Source organism: Astatotilapia calliptera, chromosome 20, assembly GCF_900246225.1.
Source record: "Astatotilapia calliptera chromosome 20, fAstCal1.2, whole genome shotgun sequence".
In the NCBI taxonomy this organism is placed as follows: domain Eukaryota; kingdom Metazoa; phylum Chordata; class Actinopteri; order Cichliformes; family Cichlidae; genus Astatotilapia; species Astatotilapia calliptera.
This window is the reverse complement of record NC_039321.1, coordinates 30,830,496-30,846,859: the sequence shown is the minus strand read 5'-3', so window position 1 is coordinate 30,846,859 and position 16,364 is coordinate 30,830,496. Positions and strand designations below refer to the sequence as shown.

The following is a 16,364-nucleotide window of genomic DNA, read 5'->3' as shown; positions in this document are numbered from 1 at the left end:
TTTTCACAAGTTTAAAGTTGCCCCCCCACTAATGGCATCTACAACAATAGTTTCTTGCACTGCCCGAGAAAGATTTTTTTTTCCTTTTTTTCGGTTTTCATGGTCGACCAATTCTCTCTCTCTCCCTCATAAACTCAGCCAGATGTTGCCCTTTTTTATCCTAGGGGGACTTGTGGGGAGGTAGGGGTAGTGAGGCATGGTGGTGCTGGGTAGTGGTGGGGGTGGCTAAGGATGTTTTAAAGTGTTCTCTGACACAGTCAGAAGTCTCCAGCATTCAACATGGTAACGCTGTGAGCCAAAATGCCCAGGACTCAATGCTGTCACAGCTATGAGGACACAACACTATTACAGTCCTACACTGTGTGAAAACAGCCAAAAACCTGTCTGGCAAAGATAAGCATTGTTAATATTAAGTCTCAATATATAATCAGATTCAGCTTTCAGTTACACAGTGTGTGGTGTGAAAACTTGATGGCTACTGTTAGATCACGTGGTGACTATGGGACTGGAATCTGTATGGCAGCTCTCACTGGTCCAAACAGGGCAACAGCTCTGAAGTCCATCACTGCAAGAAAGGACTCAGACCGTTCAAACACACAACCTTCATCTACCAGGGAACAGTGGTAACCACTGCACCGCCACGTATAAAACATGTAAAAATATAGCTTTGCATCGTACTAAGTAGCTCATTTGAAAGAAAATACAGCTTACACTTGGATTTTGTCCAAGTGCTGTAAAAAACGTCACAAAAAAAGTTAGCTGGGAGCCAAATCAGGCATTTTCCATCACATAATGTAAAGGAAAGGCAGCAGACCTGCGAGATTGATGGCACTTAATTAAGGCAACTACATCAGTGTAATCATCTCCCCTATCAGTTAAAAGCAAGTCTTTATTTTGGTCCACAGCCAGATGTACAGGTGACTGTCTCCCTGCATTAATTTTAGCATTGTTTCTTTCACTGACTGTTATCCTCTCTCTGTTTCCTCAAACCAGGTTCTGTCCATCGCAATTGAAAACTACACGTCTTTCACCCTTGAATGGCCTCATTGTGTACATACTGAGTAATCTACAGTGTGACACATTAAAAGGATTGAACACTTTACGCTCAGACTGTACTCCGTGAAAAATATCGAACTATAAGCTGACAGATTCCTGCAGCATGTTTTGAGATAACGTACCATAAAATAATAATTATTATGCCTGGGAGCTATTTCTAATGACTGTAATGCTCACGGCCACTTAGGTGATGAGAGCAGCCTGTATAAGCACATGATATGGACCTGCTTGTCTTGATTTTACTGAGTGGTAACTCGATCTGCTGCCAGTGAAAATCCAAACGCTGCTCTGGTATGGATAGGGTAATAGCCTCGGGTGCTTTATAAGTTTGTTTTAGGTAATAGAGACGCTTGTTTTGTAACAGCCTGTTCCGCCCTTCTCTCTCTCTCTCTCTCTCTCTTTCTCTCTCTCTCTCTCCTCAATTCCAACTACGTTGAAATTCCTTGGTTGTTGAAAGTTGGTGACTGGAGGAAGAAAAGAGGGATTTGAGGAGAAATGTGAAGCGCATGCGCCATGTGAAGGTTTTGCTCCGCGCATCAATGCAGCAATGTGCTAGTTTGAGAGAGGAGGCGACTGGGGAGCAGGTGAGAGAGAGAGAGAACGAGAGAGGGGAGAAGAGAAAAGAGGGAGGGATAGTTTTTTGCACTTCAACACAGACGGTGTGGGAGGACGACGCGCTTGGAGCTTCAGAAAAGCCGCTGTCGTTCACACGCTGTGCTCTTTTCCTCCCCCTGGCACCGTGCGCGCTCGCCAAGCCGCACTGTTTGGAGATAGTCCGCGCGGAAAGTTTTTGGAGCATAAAGTCTGGAGCCGATCAATTAATGTTTTTATTTATTTTTTTCGGTGAGGCGGATGAATGACTTGCTTTTTTTGAGAGTGGAGACTTTTAATTCGAGTTGGGGAATTGTCTTGAGTCGTTTTTGTTTTTTTGCGCAGAATGGAAGGTAAATTGACAAGTCGTTTGTGGCGAGGATCACCGTGTGGATCTTTCCGCAGGTAAAACGCGCCGTGGCGTGAGCGTGTGATCTGCTGGAGTTAATTGTCTTAACATTTTTACACGTCTTTTTTTCTTCTTCTTCTTGTGGTGTAGTTTAGCTGGATTCTGGGACAGTTTTCCACTTGGACAGACAAGTTTCATGCTGCTTTTAATTAGAAGCGAATCAACAGTTAGGTTTCCGCCAGTGGCGCTTTGGGTTGCCGTAGGTGGTTGTATTTGTTAATAGGTACCGCAAAGTCACGCACTGAATCGTGAAAGGAAAGGACTATTTCCACACACTGTCACTAGATACTTTATCCATCCCGCTGCTTACTACCAGACTTTAAGCTGTTAAGCGCACGGAGCGCTTGCACTGATTTTTTTTTTCTCTGTGTGCGTCAAACACTAAACCTGAAGAACTCTCAGCTTTGACTCCCTGAGTTGCACTTTGTTCATCCCAACCAGGCATATCCCAAGAGATTCCGGGGAAAACGAAAAAAAAGAAACTCCGGTACTTGCCTTGAGTGCAGCGGAAAAGGAAATCTTAAATCACCTGGCCTGCACTGTGATTATTGGTTTGATATCGTCTGCAGAGAGTGGATTACGGCTTCTAACGGGCTGTGCTCCCCGGTGAGTAGTCTATACGTCTCCTAGTCGACTCAGTTTTCCACCTCAGCCACAGTTTATCTTAAAGAGTGGAAAATTTGTGTTTCAGTGGGATGTTTTTGAACTTGTACAGGCTCTGGATGTGGACAAAAGTGCTTGACAGATGTGATGTGTGAAACATGCGCCCACCCCCCATTCCTATGGCCTGACAGCCGTTTGGCACTTCGCTATTGTGCAAACATTACATAAAAAGCACAGTATTTGTTAGAAATGCATATGATTTCTGCTTAAAAGCTTTTTAACGAACAGTGTTCTATTGTTAAGTGAACAGGCAGTGTTCTCTGCTGCTCTCAACTCCTTGTACCTGGCTCCCTCTCCTGGTTTTGTGTAAACATCGGGGCAGACAGGGAAAAAACGCTCATCATCTTGTCCTGTTAGATACACACAATATTTCAGTCATTAATGAGTGTTTATATGTTTAAAATAGATGCATTTCTTTTTTTTTACCTCATACATTTTTCTTTCTCATTCTCCACCAGCCCGCGCATCCACACAAAAGAAGCCTAGCGTAACTCGTTTTATTCACAGTCAGCATCTGTCGACTTTAAGATGCACGTCTGACTGTAAATATGTTGTTCTTTTGTTTTTTTTTTAAATAGACCGTCCTTAAATTAAGCATAATACAACTTGACTTTGAGCACACACTGGCTTTCCTTCACATTTTTCACCGTTTATTGTTGCTGAAACTTTTAAAACACAATGAATCCGTTTAATGATATTTTAAATAGTTTTTCCAAGCGTTTTAACAACACGAGACCAGAACGGGGTAATATCTAGGCCCGGGTTCGAGGTATTCCCAGCTCTAGTCTTAAAAGGCAGACTTTTTTTCTGCCCCTCCTATGCGTGCTCTCTCGGTTTTAGTGCCATATGGCTCTTTGAAATACCCCCGAAATTAACTTTGACTGAAGTACTGCCTGCTGCTTTATCATTCTAGCTGAAATTTGTTCATTTAGCTAGATACCACTTTGACTGACAAAACTCTGCAGTCACCGGTCACGTCCTATGAATACCTCGCTCGGGTCAGATCGTTTCCAAGGGTCACTGAACGCAGGATTTGCTTAGCTTATAAAAAAATCATATTCACATTAATAAAGTTAGTTTGTGCCGTCGATGAAAACAAAATGTACTCTTCTTTGTTCTGAGTGGATGAAACTCAGATGTGAATTGTCAGATCAATGCGCGCACCTACCGTGTAGCTCCGTGACTCAATCTGCCAAATGAACCCTGTGAGTCACCACCGCTGTTCAGCTGCTCCTAGCAAACTGTTTTGCCAAAAATAATATTTAATTGATTATCAATAAATTACTAAAGTGTTTTAAAATATTTAAAAAAATCCACTTCCTTTCAGGCACAACTGCTCCAATTAGTGGTTTAAAATCAGTGTAAAACCGCCGCCCTCTGTGGATTATTGCTTTTAATTTATGTGGAGGAACTGCGAAGAACATAACTTCACCAACTATTACGAGGCAGCACGCAAACCAAAAGCACGTGTTCGTGTGTGTTGTGCGCGAGTGTGCGCGCGCGCTGGGTGAGTGATGGTGAACTTGGCCTTGTTTTTAATGAGTCTTAGGCAGGCCCGGGTCTCCACGACTCAACCCTGGAAAATAATGCAGCGTGACAAATTAGACTTGCTCTCGATCCCAAAAACTCACACACGAACAAGATGGAAGGCTGGCACATCGCTTTAACTCGCAAATTTAGGAGTAATTATTTGACCTAATTTTCTGCCAAAATGGCAACAAAGCTGTGCTGTTGTGCGCAGATAATTCACATTTTCTTTCTTTTCTTTTTTTTTTTTTTAAATTCTGTGCGGTTTTCTTTGCGCAAAAGCTGCGAAGTATCCGGTCATCATCCCCCCGCCACCCGGCTGCTGTCAGATCCATTTTCAATTAATAAGTAGAAAAATTAATCTTAATATAGGCTAAATACATAAGATGTCCATTAGGCCTCTGTCAGATTACACGTTTAATCGCCACTTTTCGTAGTTACGAGAAATAGACTTTACTTTTTAATTGTTCCATCTTTTTAAAAACAAAACCCGCGTTTTTCTTATAATTAATTTAATTACCCACGATTAAAAAAAAACGAATTAAAATTATTTGCTTTAAAAACAGTTTTTATAGTTTTTCAAATAAACAAAACATTCTCAGCAAAAGAAAATACAGGCGGGTCTCCCAGAAATGTAAATAAAAGCGGAACTTGGAGCTACAGTTCTGTTTTATTTTTATTGGCTTAAAAAAAAACAACCCCCGGTCCTTTTCGTTAAAATGCGCTAATATTTGTTAAAAATAAGTTTAAATTAAATTGTCTAACTAGCGCTTCTCAGTCTCTCTGTGCCTTAAAGTGAAATGTCTGGAATGTGTCTTCTCTGGCTGTGTGATTCACACTCTGATATGTTGCCAAATGACTGCTCTGCTGTGCAAGCAGTGATGGCTACAGGGATTTCATCACACACACGCATGTAAATGAGATGTAAAATATACAGCAATCCAGCTGAAAGAACATTTTCTCTGCCCTTTTCTTTCCATAATATGCCCCAAAGTTGTGCATGAGAAACAAACATCTAGTTAAGCAGGCAGACTGACAAGTATCCTGTTCTCTGTTCTCCTTCAGATCACTGGCAGTATGAACCTGGGGCTAGGCTGTGTGCGTCGGCCGATTTGCTGGCCCTTTGGCAGCGTGTTGGACTCCAGACACTGTGTCTTTGCCCTCACACTCCTCACTCTCCTCATGCAGGTGGTGGTGGAGGCCAACTCATGGTGGTATGCAATAATTTTCTTTCCATATGCCAGCAATTCTGTGAGTCTTAATTTGTTCAGTGTGCGCCTTTGAAGTGTGTTTACTTGTCATTCTCTTTTCTGTCATACGCTAATTTGTAAATAGGACAGCGGTGCCTAAAAAGACTCGGCAAAAAGTTACATATAGGTGATACTGACTGTTTTTTTTTTTTTTAAGTGTTTATTTGTTGAGGCCTGTATATGTGTGATCTATATGGCATACTCTGTGTATACCATCAGCTTTACAAGAAAACTTTCTCTCCCTTACTTTCTTTTGCCAAACCAAAATTATGAACATCGCAAAAAAACATAGAATGCTGTGGTTTCCGAGTCTGCGTCCAAATATTTGCAAATACTGTGTGTGTGTGTGTGTGTGTGTGTGTGTGTGTGTGTGTGTGTGTGTGTGTGTGTGTGTGTGTGTGTATCCGTGTATATCCTGCTTCCGTTAAAAGAGAAGTCTATATTTTCAACACACCTAGCACTTCTGATAATCACAACACTTGACATCCAGTAGCTCTGTGTTTATACACTTGGTGAATATTTATTGTACCCAATCAGAGCTCCTGTTCAAGAACTTTGGACATTTAACCCAAAACTTCTTAGAAAATATTTTTATTTTCCAGTGGAGCAAATCAGAGCAAATAGTGACATACTCTGCTGGTAGAGTTATAGAAAAATAACAATGTAAACAAATAATTGTAAAGATTTTATACAGATACAAACTAATTAAGCTAAGTAGGAAGCTACATTAAAGTTGAAACAGCTCAAATTAGTCCTGCAGCTGAGGACTCGCACATTACTACACAGCAGACCCTGGAAAGGATGTTCACACAGTGTGTGTCTGTCAGTTTCCTTTTCAAGAGGACGCACAGGTGTGAGTGATTTGGAGTGTTGGAGTTGTGAGCGCGCTCATTGCATGTTTGTGAGACAGCATCAGACTGCACTAGTGTGCATGATTTATTTTTCTTCTTCCCCCTTTCTACTGTGTGCCCGTTTGTGTATATCGGTGTATGTTTCTGCGTATTCCCTCTGTGTTTCCTTGCCGCTGAGTTTCCTTAGTCTATCAGGTTACACTAGGGGCTAATTGTCTCTCTCTGGGGGCTCTGAGATGGGCCGCTCTAATTGTCCTGTGGCCTGGAACCAGATGCTCATACTGGTGTTTCCTCCTTCCTCACTCTCTCGCTCTGTTTTTGTGTTTCTCTTCCACAAAATTGAACGGAACAATTATTTTAGCTGAAATGATCTGGTGCTATAAGAAGTTACACGACTGCTGAATTTTACTCTTGCTCGGGTGAGCTGACATGAGGAAATGCACTTGAGAAAACCTATGAGAATTAATCATATTTGTGCTTTTATATATTTTTTTGTAGTAAGCTACACATTTCTTTTAAAACACACCGGCCTACATACCGGTGTATTTGGCCGACCACATAACTTAAAGTTAAGATGGAAAAAAATGCACATTTTGAAACACACATGGAAATCCTTATATAATTCAGTTTGGAAAAAAATGTCCTGTTTTAAAATAAATGAATTTGTATACCTTCATTGGACAAGTAACATCAAAAATAGGTGCAAAAAGCACAAACTATACAACAACATTGTGGAATGATATCAGAAGTTGTGAGATTGTTTTTTAAATTAATATAAAAATACTAAGGTGACTAAAAATGTCCAAGGGTCATTTAAAATCTGTACATGTTATTGTTGTCGTCTTGTTTTTTCTTTAAGTCCTGCGGGTAGCATTTGATTGTGAGAGGAAGGCTGTTCCAGTTCACTGGAGCTCCCGCCACAAAAATCTCCCACTAACCTCGATCATGGAGCAGTTAAACGCAGTTGCCCAGAGGATTTCAGAGACCTAGCAGCACAGGGGCAGAGAACTTCTTAAATACACCCGGGAGCCACCGATGCGTGGCTTTATAGGCACATAAAGAACCTTAAACTCATTCCAAATTCACAGTTTTAGCCAGCGTAGGCAATCTAGTAGCATCAACTCTTTCCTTATAACAGCTTTGTCTCTTTTATTAATTAAAAGTAATAATATAAAGAACTGTAAAAAAAAAATTGTTCAACTCAAAAGTGATTACAGTGGTCGCCGCAGTCAGCCACTGGATGCGGGAGCGTGAGCTTCCGTTTGTCGGACAATAGTGGTGTGTTTTTAAAACGTAGCCCTTTATTTCCTTCATGCATCTGTGTTTTACTTGCGTTTTCTTTCTTTTCCTTTATCTCCTGACTGCTCTTCCTCTCGTCTAAGCTTCACTCGCTGTATATTCTTGGCTCTAAATGACTTTCACATCGACTGTCCTCTGACATTAAGAGTGTACAGGGTTTTACTCCACCTAGGAACTAACTGCACCTCCATTTCACTGATTAACATAGTTCCATCATCAATGGAGAGAACCCAATCAAGTGAAATCAGCTGCTGATTGCAGTGTTGGCCCAACAACGTGGATGCATTTGTTTTAATGACACATGACTGAAAACACTGCACTGTGTGTCCCCTTCACGCAGGTCTCTGGCCATGAACCCTTTACTAATCCCAGAGGCCTACATCATCGGCGCCCAGCCTCTGTGCAGCCAGCTGGTGGGCCTGTCGCAGGGCCAGAAGAAACTGTGCCAGCTCTACCAGGACCACATGCAGTACATCGGTGAAGGTGCCAAGACAGGCATCAGAGAGTGCCAGTACCAGTTCAGACATCGGCGCTGGAACTGCAGCACGGTGGACAACTCCTCCGTTTTTGGACGGGTCATGCAAATAGGTAAGAGACACAGGCTGTATGACGTGCCGTATATTCTAAGAAACGCGTACACAAAGACACAGGAAACTAACAAAGATAACGCTTCATAACTGTACTCACCAGCATGTTGATATGCACATTTCCTGTATGTACCAGATATAACAGGGTTACTTAGATTTTTATATTTTATGTCTTTTTCTTTTCTTCTTTCTGAGTCACTGACCCTTTTTTATGTTTGTGAAAAGTGTGTGAAATGCATGAGGCTGCTGATGCTCAGCAGCTGTGTGGAGGGAATAGTTGGTGGGTGAGGTTGCTCGATAAATCACATGTGGCTTTGGCCTGCTAAACCAGCCCCCTGATATGGAGCAGGAGGGAGTCGGAGAATCTGCTTTCCCCCCTGATGAATGGGAGACAGTCTAATACACAAAGACACACATACACACGCAGACACACAAACTCTGGACTGTAGCTGACTCTGTGTATTTACAAGTAAGGGGAGTGCTACGAGTATATGGAGCGATATATCACCACGTCAGAGATTACATTGTCTGTTTGTCTCTTATAGAAAGTTCAAGAGCTTTCCAGTCCCTAACATCAAGTCCTGTTCTTGGGTCCTATCATTAAACACACATTGTTCCAGTTTTATTGGATGTTGGAGCAGCTTAGGATGCTAAATCTAAACGGGTCAGATCTTCCAGTTTTGGCCATTTTTCAAATTTATTTTTAGTTTGTCTTTAGTGTTTAGTTCAGCCAAATGAAACCAGTTGCAGACACTGGATGTGTGTTGTCCCACTAAGGAAATGTAATGAAATAAATTAAATTTTAAATGTAATGTTACCTTTTCTCTGGATGATCTACAGGACACATGGTCAGGAGTTTCTGTGGTGACTGTTTATTCAGAGAAGCGTTCCTCTTACTGTGTTTGCAGATGACTTTTCTAACGGGGACATTTTAAGGATAAGAGCTGAAACGGTTTGAATGGACATGTGTATGTCGCACCGTTTCACTCGTGTTGCTCGACCATTTAACGCGCTGTACTTCTGTGTGTAGCTTTTGACTCTGTTCTCGGTGATTCTGCCTGGCGTGTCTCTGGTCCTTACTCCCTTTCCACAAATTATTCTTCACAAGCAGCCGTTCTCCTCCCATTCCTCTTCTCCCTCCCACTTCCTCCCCAACAGTGATCCCATCTCAGTCCACCTTGGGCCATGTAAACATGTCCTCCCCTCTATAGCTGTCCATATGAAAGCCTGTCTTACTGTCTGCTGGCTTAGGACACTGCTGGTGATTTAAAGCATAGGTCCAGGGGGTGCCGGCGTGGCTGGGTTCAGACTCTTCCCTTGCATGGCTTGGCTAGCTCGAGGGTGGGGGACATTAGAAGGGCGGCAGCAGTGTGGGAGACGACAGTTTGTCTGTCTGCAGGCCCACCGTTAGGCCAGTACTCTCAGGCTGGATTAAAAGTTGTACTAACCTAATAAACCCCCCACCACGCTCTCTGATCACTAATGCTTCCAGCAGTATTTCCCACCTGGATCTTTCAGCCTCTCCAGGAGGTTTCTTTATTCATCTTTTCTTCCTTTTTGGAATATTAAGTGTGTTTCTTTTCTTATATTGCTTGTTTTGTTTCTTTTCCGTCTCTTTCTTGACTTATCGTTTCACTCGCCTTAGTTTCCCTCATCTCACTCTGTCCATATGTTATTGTCATTATAGCATAGTCTCTAAAGGTTTGCCCGAGCATGTATATGAGCTGTGCATTTTTATTGTGTAGCAGTCCTCGTCTTCAGTGTCAACACACGGCTTCATCGTTTGCTAGTCTGTTTCTTCTTTAGTTCTCTTGTGGCTTCGTACAGCGACAAAAACTGCTTATGTGCAATTTTCTGCCTTTTTTTTTTTTTCTTTAAATCTTCGCTCTATAGAGGAAATGTTGAGGGTAGAAACAGTTGGAATTAATGTACAGCGGCTCCAGAGTCACTCAGTCGTGACAGATAAACTAAAAGAACCGTTGTCACGTTCAATTTGGGTGAAATGGCAGAGACTTGTTAAGAAGGATCTCTGTCACTGGAGGGCGCCGTCTTCTCTCTGGCTGAAGCCCAATAACAGCAAACCAGATTCCACTGTTCAACATGTTGTTGATGACGACCCTGCAGCGCTTGGCTGAAGTGCTCTGTAATCTTAAGTGTATGGTGAATGCTGTCAAATGACATCACATCTCAAAGTGCCATACACACACACACACTTAAAGCAAACGATGGGGAGATCCACTGGCTACAGAAGACACGTGCATGCTTAACCTACAAAAATGAAAGCAGTGGATGGAGATCACTTTTCTTGTCTCATGGGTTGCAGTGTTTTTAAAATTGGGCAGCTTAAAACAAAATTTGGATCTCTACTCTTGTCTTGTTTCAAATGTCATGTGGTATTTGTATCTGCAGGCAGTCGAGAAACGGCATTCACGTATGCCATAAGTGCCGCCGGAGTGGTGAACGCCGTGAGCCGGGCCTGCAGAGAGGGTGAGCTTTCCAGCTGTGGGTGCAGTCGTGCTGCTCGCCCCAAAGATCTTCCCCGAGACTGGCTCTGGGGCGGCTGCGGAGACAACCTCAACTATGGCTACAGGTTCTCCAGGGAGTTTGTGGATGCCCGTGAGAGGGAGAAGAGCTTCCCCAAAGGCTCACACGAGAATGCACGGCTGTTGATGAATCTTCACAATAATGAGGCAGGACGGCGGGTAAGATGGCCGAGTCACATGCACGTGCACGCACAAATCTTTTATTATTTTTTTAAAAACAAGCAGAGAGACGTGTATATACTTCACGCTTCAAAATTAGACCAACCAGAGCTTGAAAGGCTTTTTTTTTTTGTTTGTTTTTTAAGTGAGATAGTCCAGTCCAGGTCAATCAGACAGGTTTCCACTGATCATCTGTGTAACAGCTCCATCTGCTCCCCTGAGGCTTTGATCTATGAAAAGATGGAGTCACTGCAGACAGCTCTGGAGTTTCTTTTCCTTTTAAAACATCTTGAAACCACCTCAAAGGAATCGTAATGCCAGATTGGCAGGCTGTACTCTTTCAAGGAGGACAAACGAGTGGACATCACTGCACCCTGGAGCACCCTGCACTTTCTGTCCTTTTTAGCAAAGTGATGCCTCATGAGATCAAGAGCAGCACATTATTCAAATATTTATACAGGCAGGGTGAATTTACAGCACGAAGCATGTGGTCAAGTTTCTTTTCTTTTTTCCGTTTTCTGAAGAATAATAATTATGCAACCTGTTGTTTTTGTTTCTCTCTGATCATCTTCTTCTCAAGATTGTGTCAGACCTTGCCCACGTGTCCTGCAAGTGCCACGGAGTATCAGGTTCCTGCAGCCTGAAGACCTGCTGGCTGCAGCTGGCCGACTTCCGCAAGGTGGGCGATGCACTGAAGGAGAAGTATGACAGTGCCGTAGCCATGAAACTCAACTCGAGAGGAAAGCTGGTGCAGATGCACAGTAGGTTCAACCCTCCCACGAACCATGACCTGGTGTACATCGAGCAAAGTCCAGACTACTGCTTGAAGAACCAAAGCACAGGCTCTTTGGGCACAGTGGGGCGGCTTTGCAACAAGACCTCAGAGGGCATGGATGGGTGTGAGCTGATGTGCTGCGGCAGAGGTTATGACCAGTACAAGGCCCAGATAGTGGAGCGGTGCCACTGCAAGTTCCACTGGTGCTGCTACGTCAAGTGCAAGCGCTGCACCAAAGTCGTAGACCAATTTGTCTGCAAGTGAGAAGAAGAGTGTTGCCTGTGTGTATTTGCTTGCAGATAATGGGCATAAATCTGTGTGTATTCATGAGCAGAGGAGCTGAACACAGAGAGAATGGAAGAAAGAAACTATATAAATTATATTTATAGAGTTAAACAATTATGCCATTGCAAAAAGACTTAAAAAATCATGTCCTCAGAAACTGAGAGTATTGTGAAATATTTATTTTCAGATTGTAATGTTTTATTTTGGCCCGCTCATCAGCAGAAAACTTAAATCTTTCAAGTGCCTAAATCTGGCTGGAAATTTTATACCACGGTTCCTTTTAACTGTTTTTTGTTTTTTTGGGGGGGGGGGTTTAAACCACAGAAAAAGCCATTTTCTTGACTCCGTAGAGGAAATGGGTCACAACGTTTTAAATTGGACTGTGCCTTTCATAGATGAGTAAGGTTTAATTTTTGTGGCATAATTGACAAAAGGTCCTATTTTGTTGTTTGGAGAGCGACTATAAAGAGGAGAACGTGTGCTGTAGTCTATGGATGTGTTTTTCAAGGGCCTGTTCCCAGACCAGCCTTCACATCGTTGCTGAAGTCTGCTTGTCCCCCTTCACACATACAGTAAGGAACACTGTCGGTTTGTACGAGTCCTTGGAGTACAATGGGCACAAGAAGAGGGCTATTTCGGGGATCGGGCCATTTTGACTAAGCTGTCCCTGATGCCTTAGAGTTCCCCAGGTGCTGCAACAAGCCCTCCATCATTATGCACTTTGATACAGAGGCTTAAACATGTCTGTACATGTCTGTTCAGCTGTTATCGTTATATCAATATTATAGCCTTCAATGTTTCCATATTACTTCAAATTATCCATTTAACATTATTCTACAATACTTAACACGGTTTAAATATATATGGGCAATGTTGTGGTTACAGTGGAGAAATATTCTGTGTATATAGTACGTCTATCCAACAAACCAATCGGTAAACTGTATTTATTTTCCTAAAACAGATCCTCGTTTTAGCTTTCAGCAGAAAAGCATCATCTTCATAACAGACCAGTGATGAGGCAGGCATCCCAAAGTTCACTTTTTAAACTAATTCTCACTAATGCGGCTCCTCACTGTTTTTGCAAAAGGGAAATGCACCTTATCGTCGTGGAACCAAGTCATGCTCGTGCTTGGCTTTACTCTTACACACATTGTATCACAGGTGTTCAGGTTACGATGCTGCCACAGGTTTCCAGTACCACTCACTTACCTTCTCACTGTCCCTGTGATGATTCTCGCTAGACAAACTATTTCTACCAATCCAACTATGTATATTTATAAGCTTGAGGTTTGTTAAACTTAATGTGCTATAGCAAATATTTTGTTATTTTTTACAAATTGGCTCAATGCTCTACTTTGTTTCAATAAATACCGAGTGTAAAACCAACGAGGAAGTATTTTACTCAGTCTTTAATGTTGTCTGTGCCTCCTTGAGTTTTTTCTTCCTTCAAATAAAGATTCTTCTTCTTGCATATACAGGGTGGGCCATTTATATGGATACAGCATAATAACATGGGAATGGTTGGTGATGTTAAAGTCCTGTTTGTGGCACGGTGTATCCATATAAATGGCCCACCCTGTACATTACTAAATGCACATGCCAAGAACGTATTGACACACCCACTGGACACTTAAAGTACATCTTTCTATATCTGGGTTGGACACCTTTTGCCTTCAGAACTACCTCATTTTTGCACCAGTTAACAAAGTGTTGGGAACCTTCCTCAGAGATTTTGATCAATATTGATAAGCTGGCATCACACAGTTACTGCATATTTGAGTCTCCCATTCCACACATCCCAGAGGCTCTGTTGCTTTGAGGTGTAACTGTGGCTTTTTGAGTACCACAAACTCATTGCCTTTTTGTTTTTAGAAATCAGTTTGCAATAGTTTGAGCTTTGTTATCCTGCTGGAAGCAACTTTCAGAAGATGGACACGATGTATTATATGTAAAAGGATGGAGATGGTCAGCAACAATACTCAGGTAGGCTGTGACATTTAAACTCTAGTTGGTACTAGTGGGCCCAAAGTACTAGGACACACCATTACACCATGACCAGCAGCTGATCCACTCATTCATGTAGTTTACATCAGATTCTCAACCTACCCTATGAATGATGCAGCATTTGAATCTTTTATTGTCCAATTCTGGAGAGCCCGTGTGAACCGTACTCACTTTCTTGTTCTCAGATGACCGACGTGACGCCTGGTGTGGTCTTCTGCTACTGTAGTTCATCTGCTTCAAGGTCTTACTGCATGAGTCATCTGGCCATGCTCCTCTGGCATTTTCACCCAGAGAACTGCTGCTCCCTGGTCTTTTTCAGACCAGTCTCTGTAAGTTCTCTGTAGATGGTTCTGTGGGAAAATCCCAGCAGATCAGCAGTTTCTGAAATACTCACACCAGCCCATCCGGCCCAACAACCACACCACATTCAAAGTCACTTCTTTCTGATGCCCACTTTGAACTTCAGCAGAGCTATCTGTGGCTGCATGCTTAAATGCATTAACTAGCTTCCATGTGATTAGCTGATTAGATATTTGCATAACGAGCAGCTGAACAGGTGTATTTAACAAAGGAGCTGGTGAATGTGCCTTTGGTGAAACGATGTCTTTTAAACCGTCCAGGTTCAAGTTGTTGTTGTGCTTTTCTTTTGAAACATTAACTTCCTGCTATTCGCTCTTCTCACCCACGGGCAGATTTCATGACAATCAAACCCACATTGGATGACAGCTGTTTCAGGCATGTGGTGCACAAAAGCATTTTGTTTGAGAGGTCTGGAAGATGGCCTGAAGATTAGGCGTCTCCCTGGAGGATGGTTGAGGTTGTATTATAAGTATTCCTCAACAATCCAGTGACAGTGGATCAGTTAATGGAATGATTAATCACATTTTGTCAGGAGAATAAGACGAGGGGGATTTCAATGTGGGGAAATTGGGATGTCTGGAATAAGACTGGGTCTTGTCAGAGACTACTGGTGCTCAAAAGCAGACGCGGAAAACAGGAGAGAAGATTGGGTAATGAGAAATGGGGGATTACATGAGCATCGAACAAGAGGGGAGTAATAGGAAGAAGGTTGTGAGAAGAGAGGCTCAAGGGAGAGGAGGAGAGAAAAAGTGCTTCAAGTAAAGTAGAGCTGAAGGACTACCATTACTGTGTAAACGCTCCTGACATTGACTAATATTTACACTTGTAAAATGATACAGAGTTTAGGAGCACATCCCATATGTGACCTTGTCAGTTAGCCCGGTGTGTATGCCTGCACAGTTGCATGTGCACCCATCTGAGCAAACACTGCTAAATCATGAAAAGTGCTCACATTGAGTTCACGATGGGTGTCACACAGGTCAAAGGCAAGAGGGAAAGATAGAAGGTCAGCGTTTGAAGAGCGAGACTGTAAAATCTAAAAGAAAAAAAAAGGCTCCAAGGAAATCAAGCCAAGCAGGGAGGTTTTACATTTTTGAAACGTCTGTCAACAGATGGTTTACAAGGCTATGAAATCACCCTTCAACTCTGGGTTTCATATGTACATGAAGGCCAGGTCATCCTGGACGAGGTTTCTGCAGCATGAGTGGCTGACGTCATACCAGCAGGACTCTTCTAGCTGGAGTGTAAACAGAAATCCAGGTGTGCAGCTGCCTGCGCAGGTACAACTTAACGGATACGCTCAGACGAAGAGGAGCAGATCTTCCAAGTGTTCAAACATTTGATTCGTCTGATTTTGGCAGCCCTCTCTCAACCTGCCCCCTTTTCTGGTAGAATGACAGTTAATGCGGGTGACGACATAAATATTTACATATCAGTTCAATGCAGAACAACACAGTCACCCCCCCCCCCCCCCCCCCCCCTCAGTTGTGGTCACAGGGTGATAAGGTGCGATTTGGGTTTTGCACACACAATTAAGCACTCATTGCAGGAGCTCTTTGTAGCTTCACATGGCATATTTAGATGATCCAAACCCTCACAATAGCGTGTCTTAAGTATATCTCACATTGCTCTCATATTTTCCTCCCTTTAATCTTGCAAAAAAGAAACAAACATGTTTACAGATTTTTCCCTCAAAAGAAACATTGACGGTTTCATATTTTAGAAATGTTGAAATGCGCGCATAACTCAAGCATTTATCGTGCGTTTAATGCTCGGTTGCAGTTGCGTGCATGCGTGTGTGTTTTTGTATTCATGCAAAGGTGATAATTACGATGATGAATAGACCAGGCTGGATAAAAACTGAGGTTCTCCAGCTCATCCAGTGGTTTTACTCGTTTCTTCTTCCGCTGCATTAAAATTCCTCGGAGGTTCTTCACGACGATTACATGACAAGTTGTGTTTTCTTAAAACAAAGCAGCTGGTTGATATAAGACAAACTCCCCCG

The 16,364-nt window shown here is 42.6% G+C and overlaps 1 protein-coding gene across 1 annotated transcript; it reads left to right on the top strand.

Annotated features, from left to right (window-relative positions):
- The first annotated feature begins 1,514 nt into the window (after positions 1–1,514).
- On the top strand, positions 1,515–13,381 carry wnt5a (wingless-type MMTV integration site family, member 5a). The gene is made up of 6 exons (XM_026154481.1): positions 1,515–1,640; positions 2,498–2,662; positions 5,312–5,460; positions 7,987–8,234; positions 10,643–10,935; positions 11,516–13,381. The coding sequence occupies exons 1-6, from the start codon at positions 1,563–1,565 to the stop codon at positions 11,972–11,974; spliced, it is 1,392 nt and encodes a 463-aa protein (XP_026010266.1). The 5' UTR covers positions 1,515–1,562; the 3' UTR covers positions 11,975–13,381.
- Positions 13,382–16,364: the final 2,983 nt, after the last annotated feature.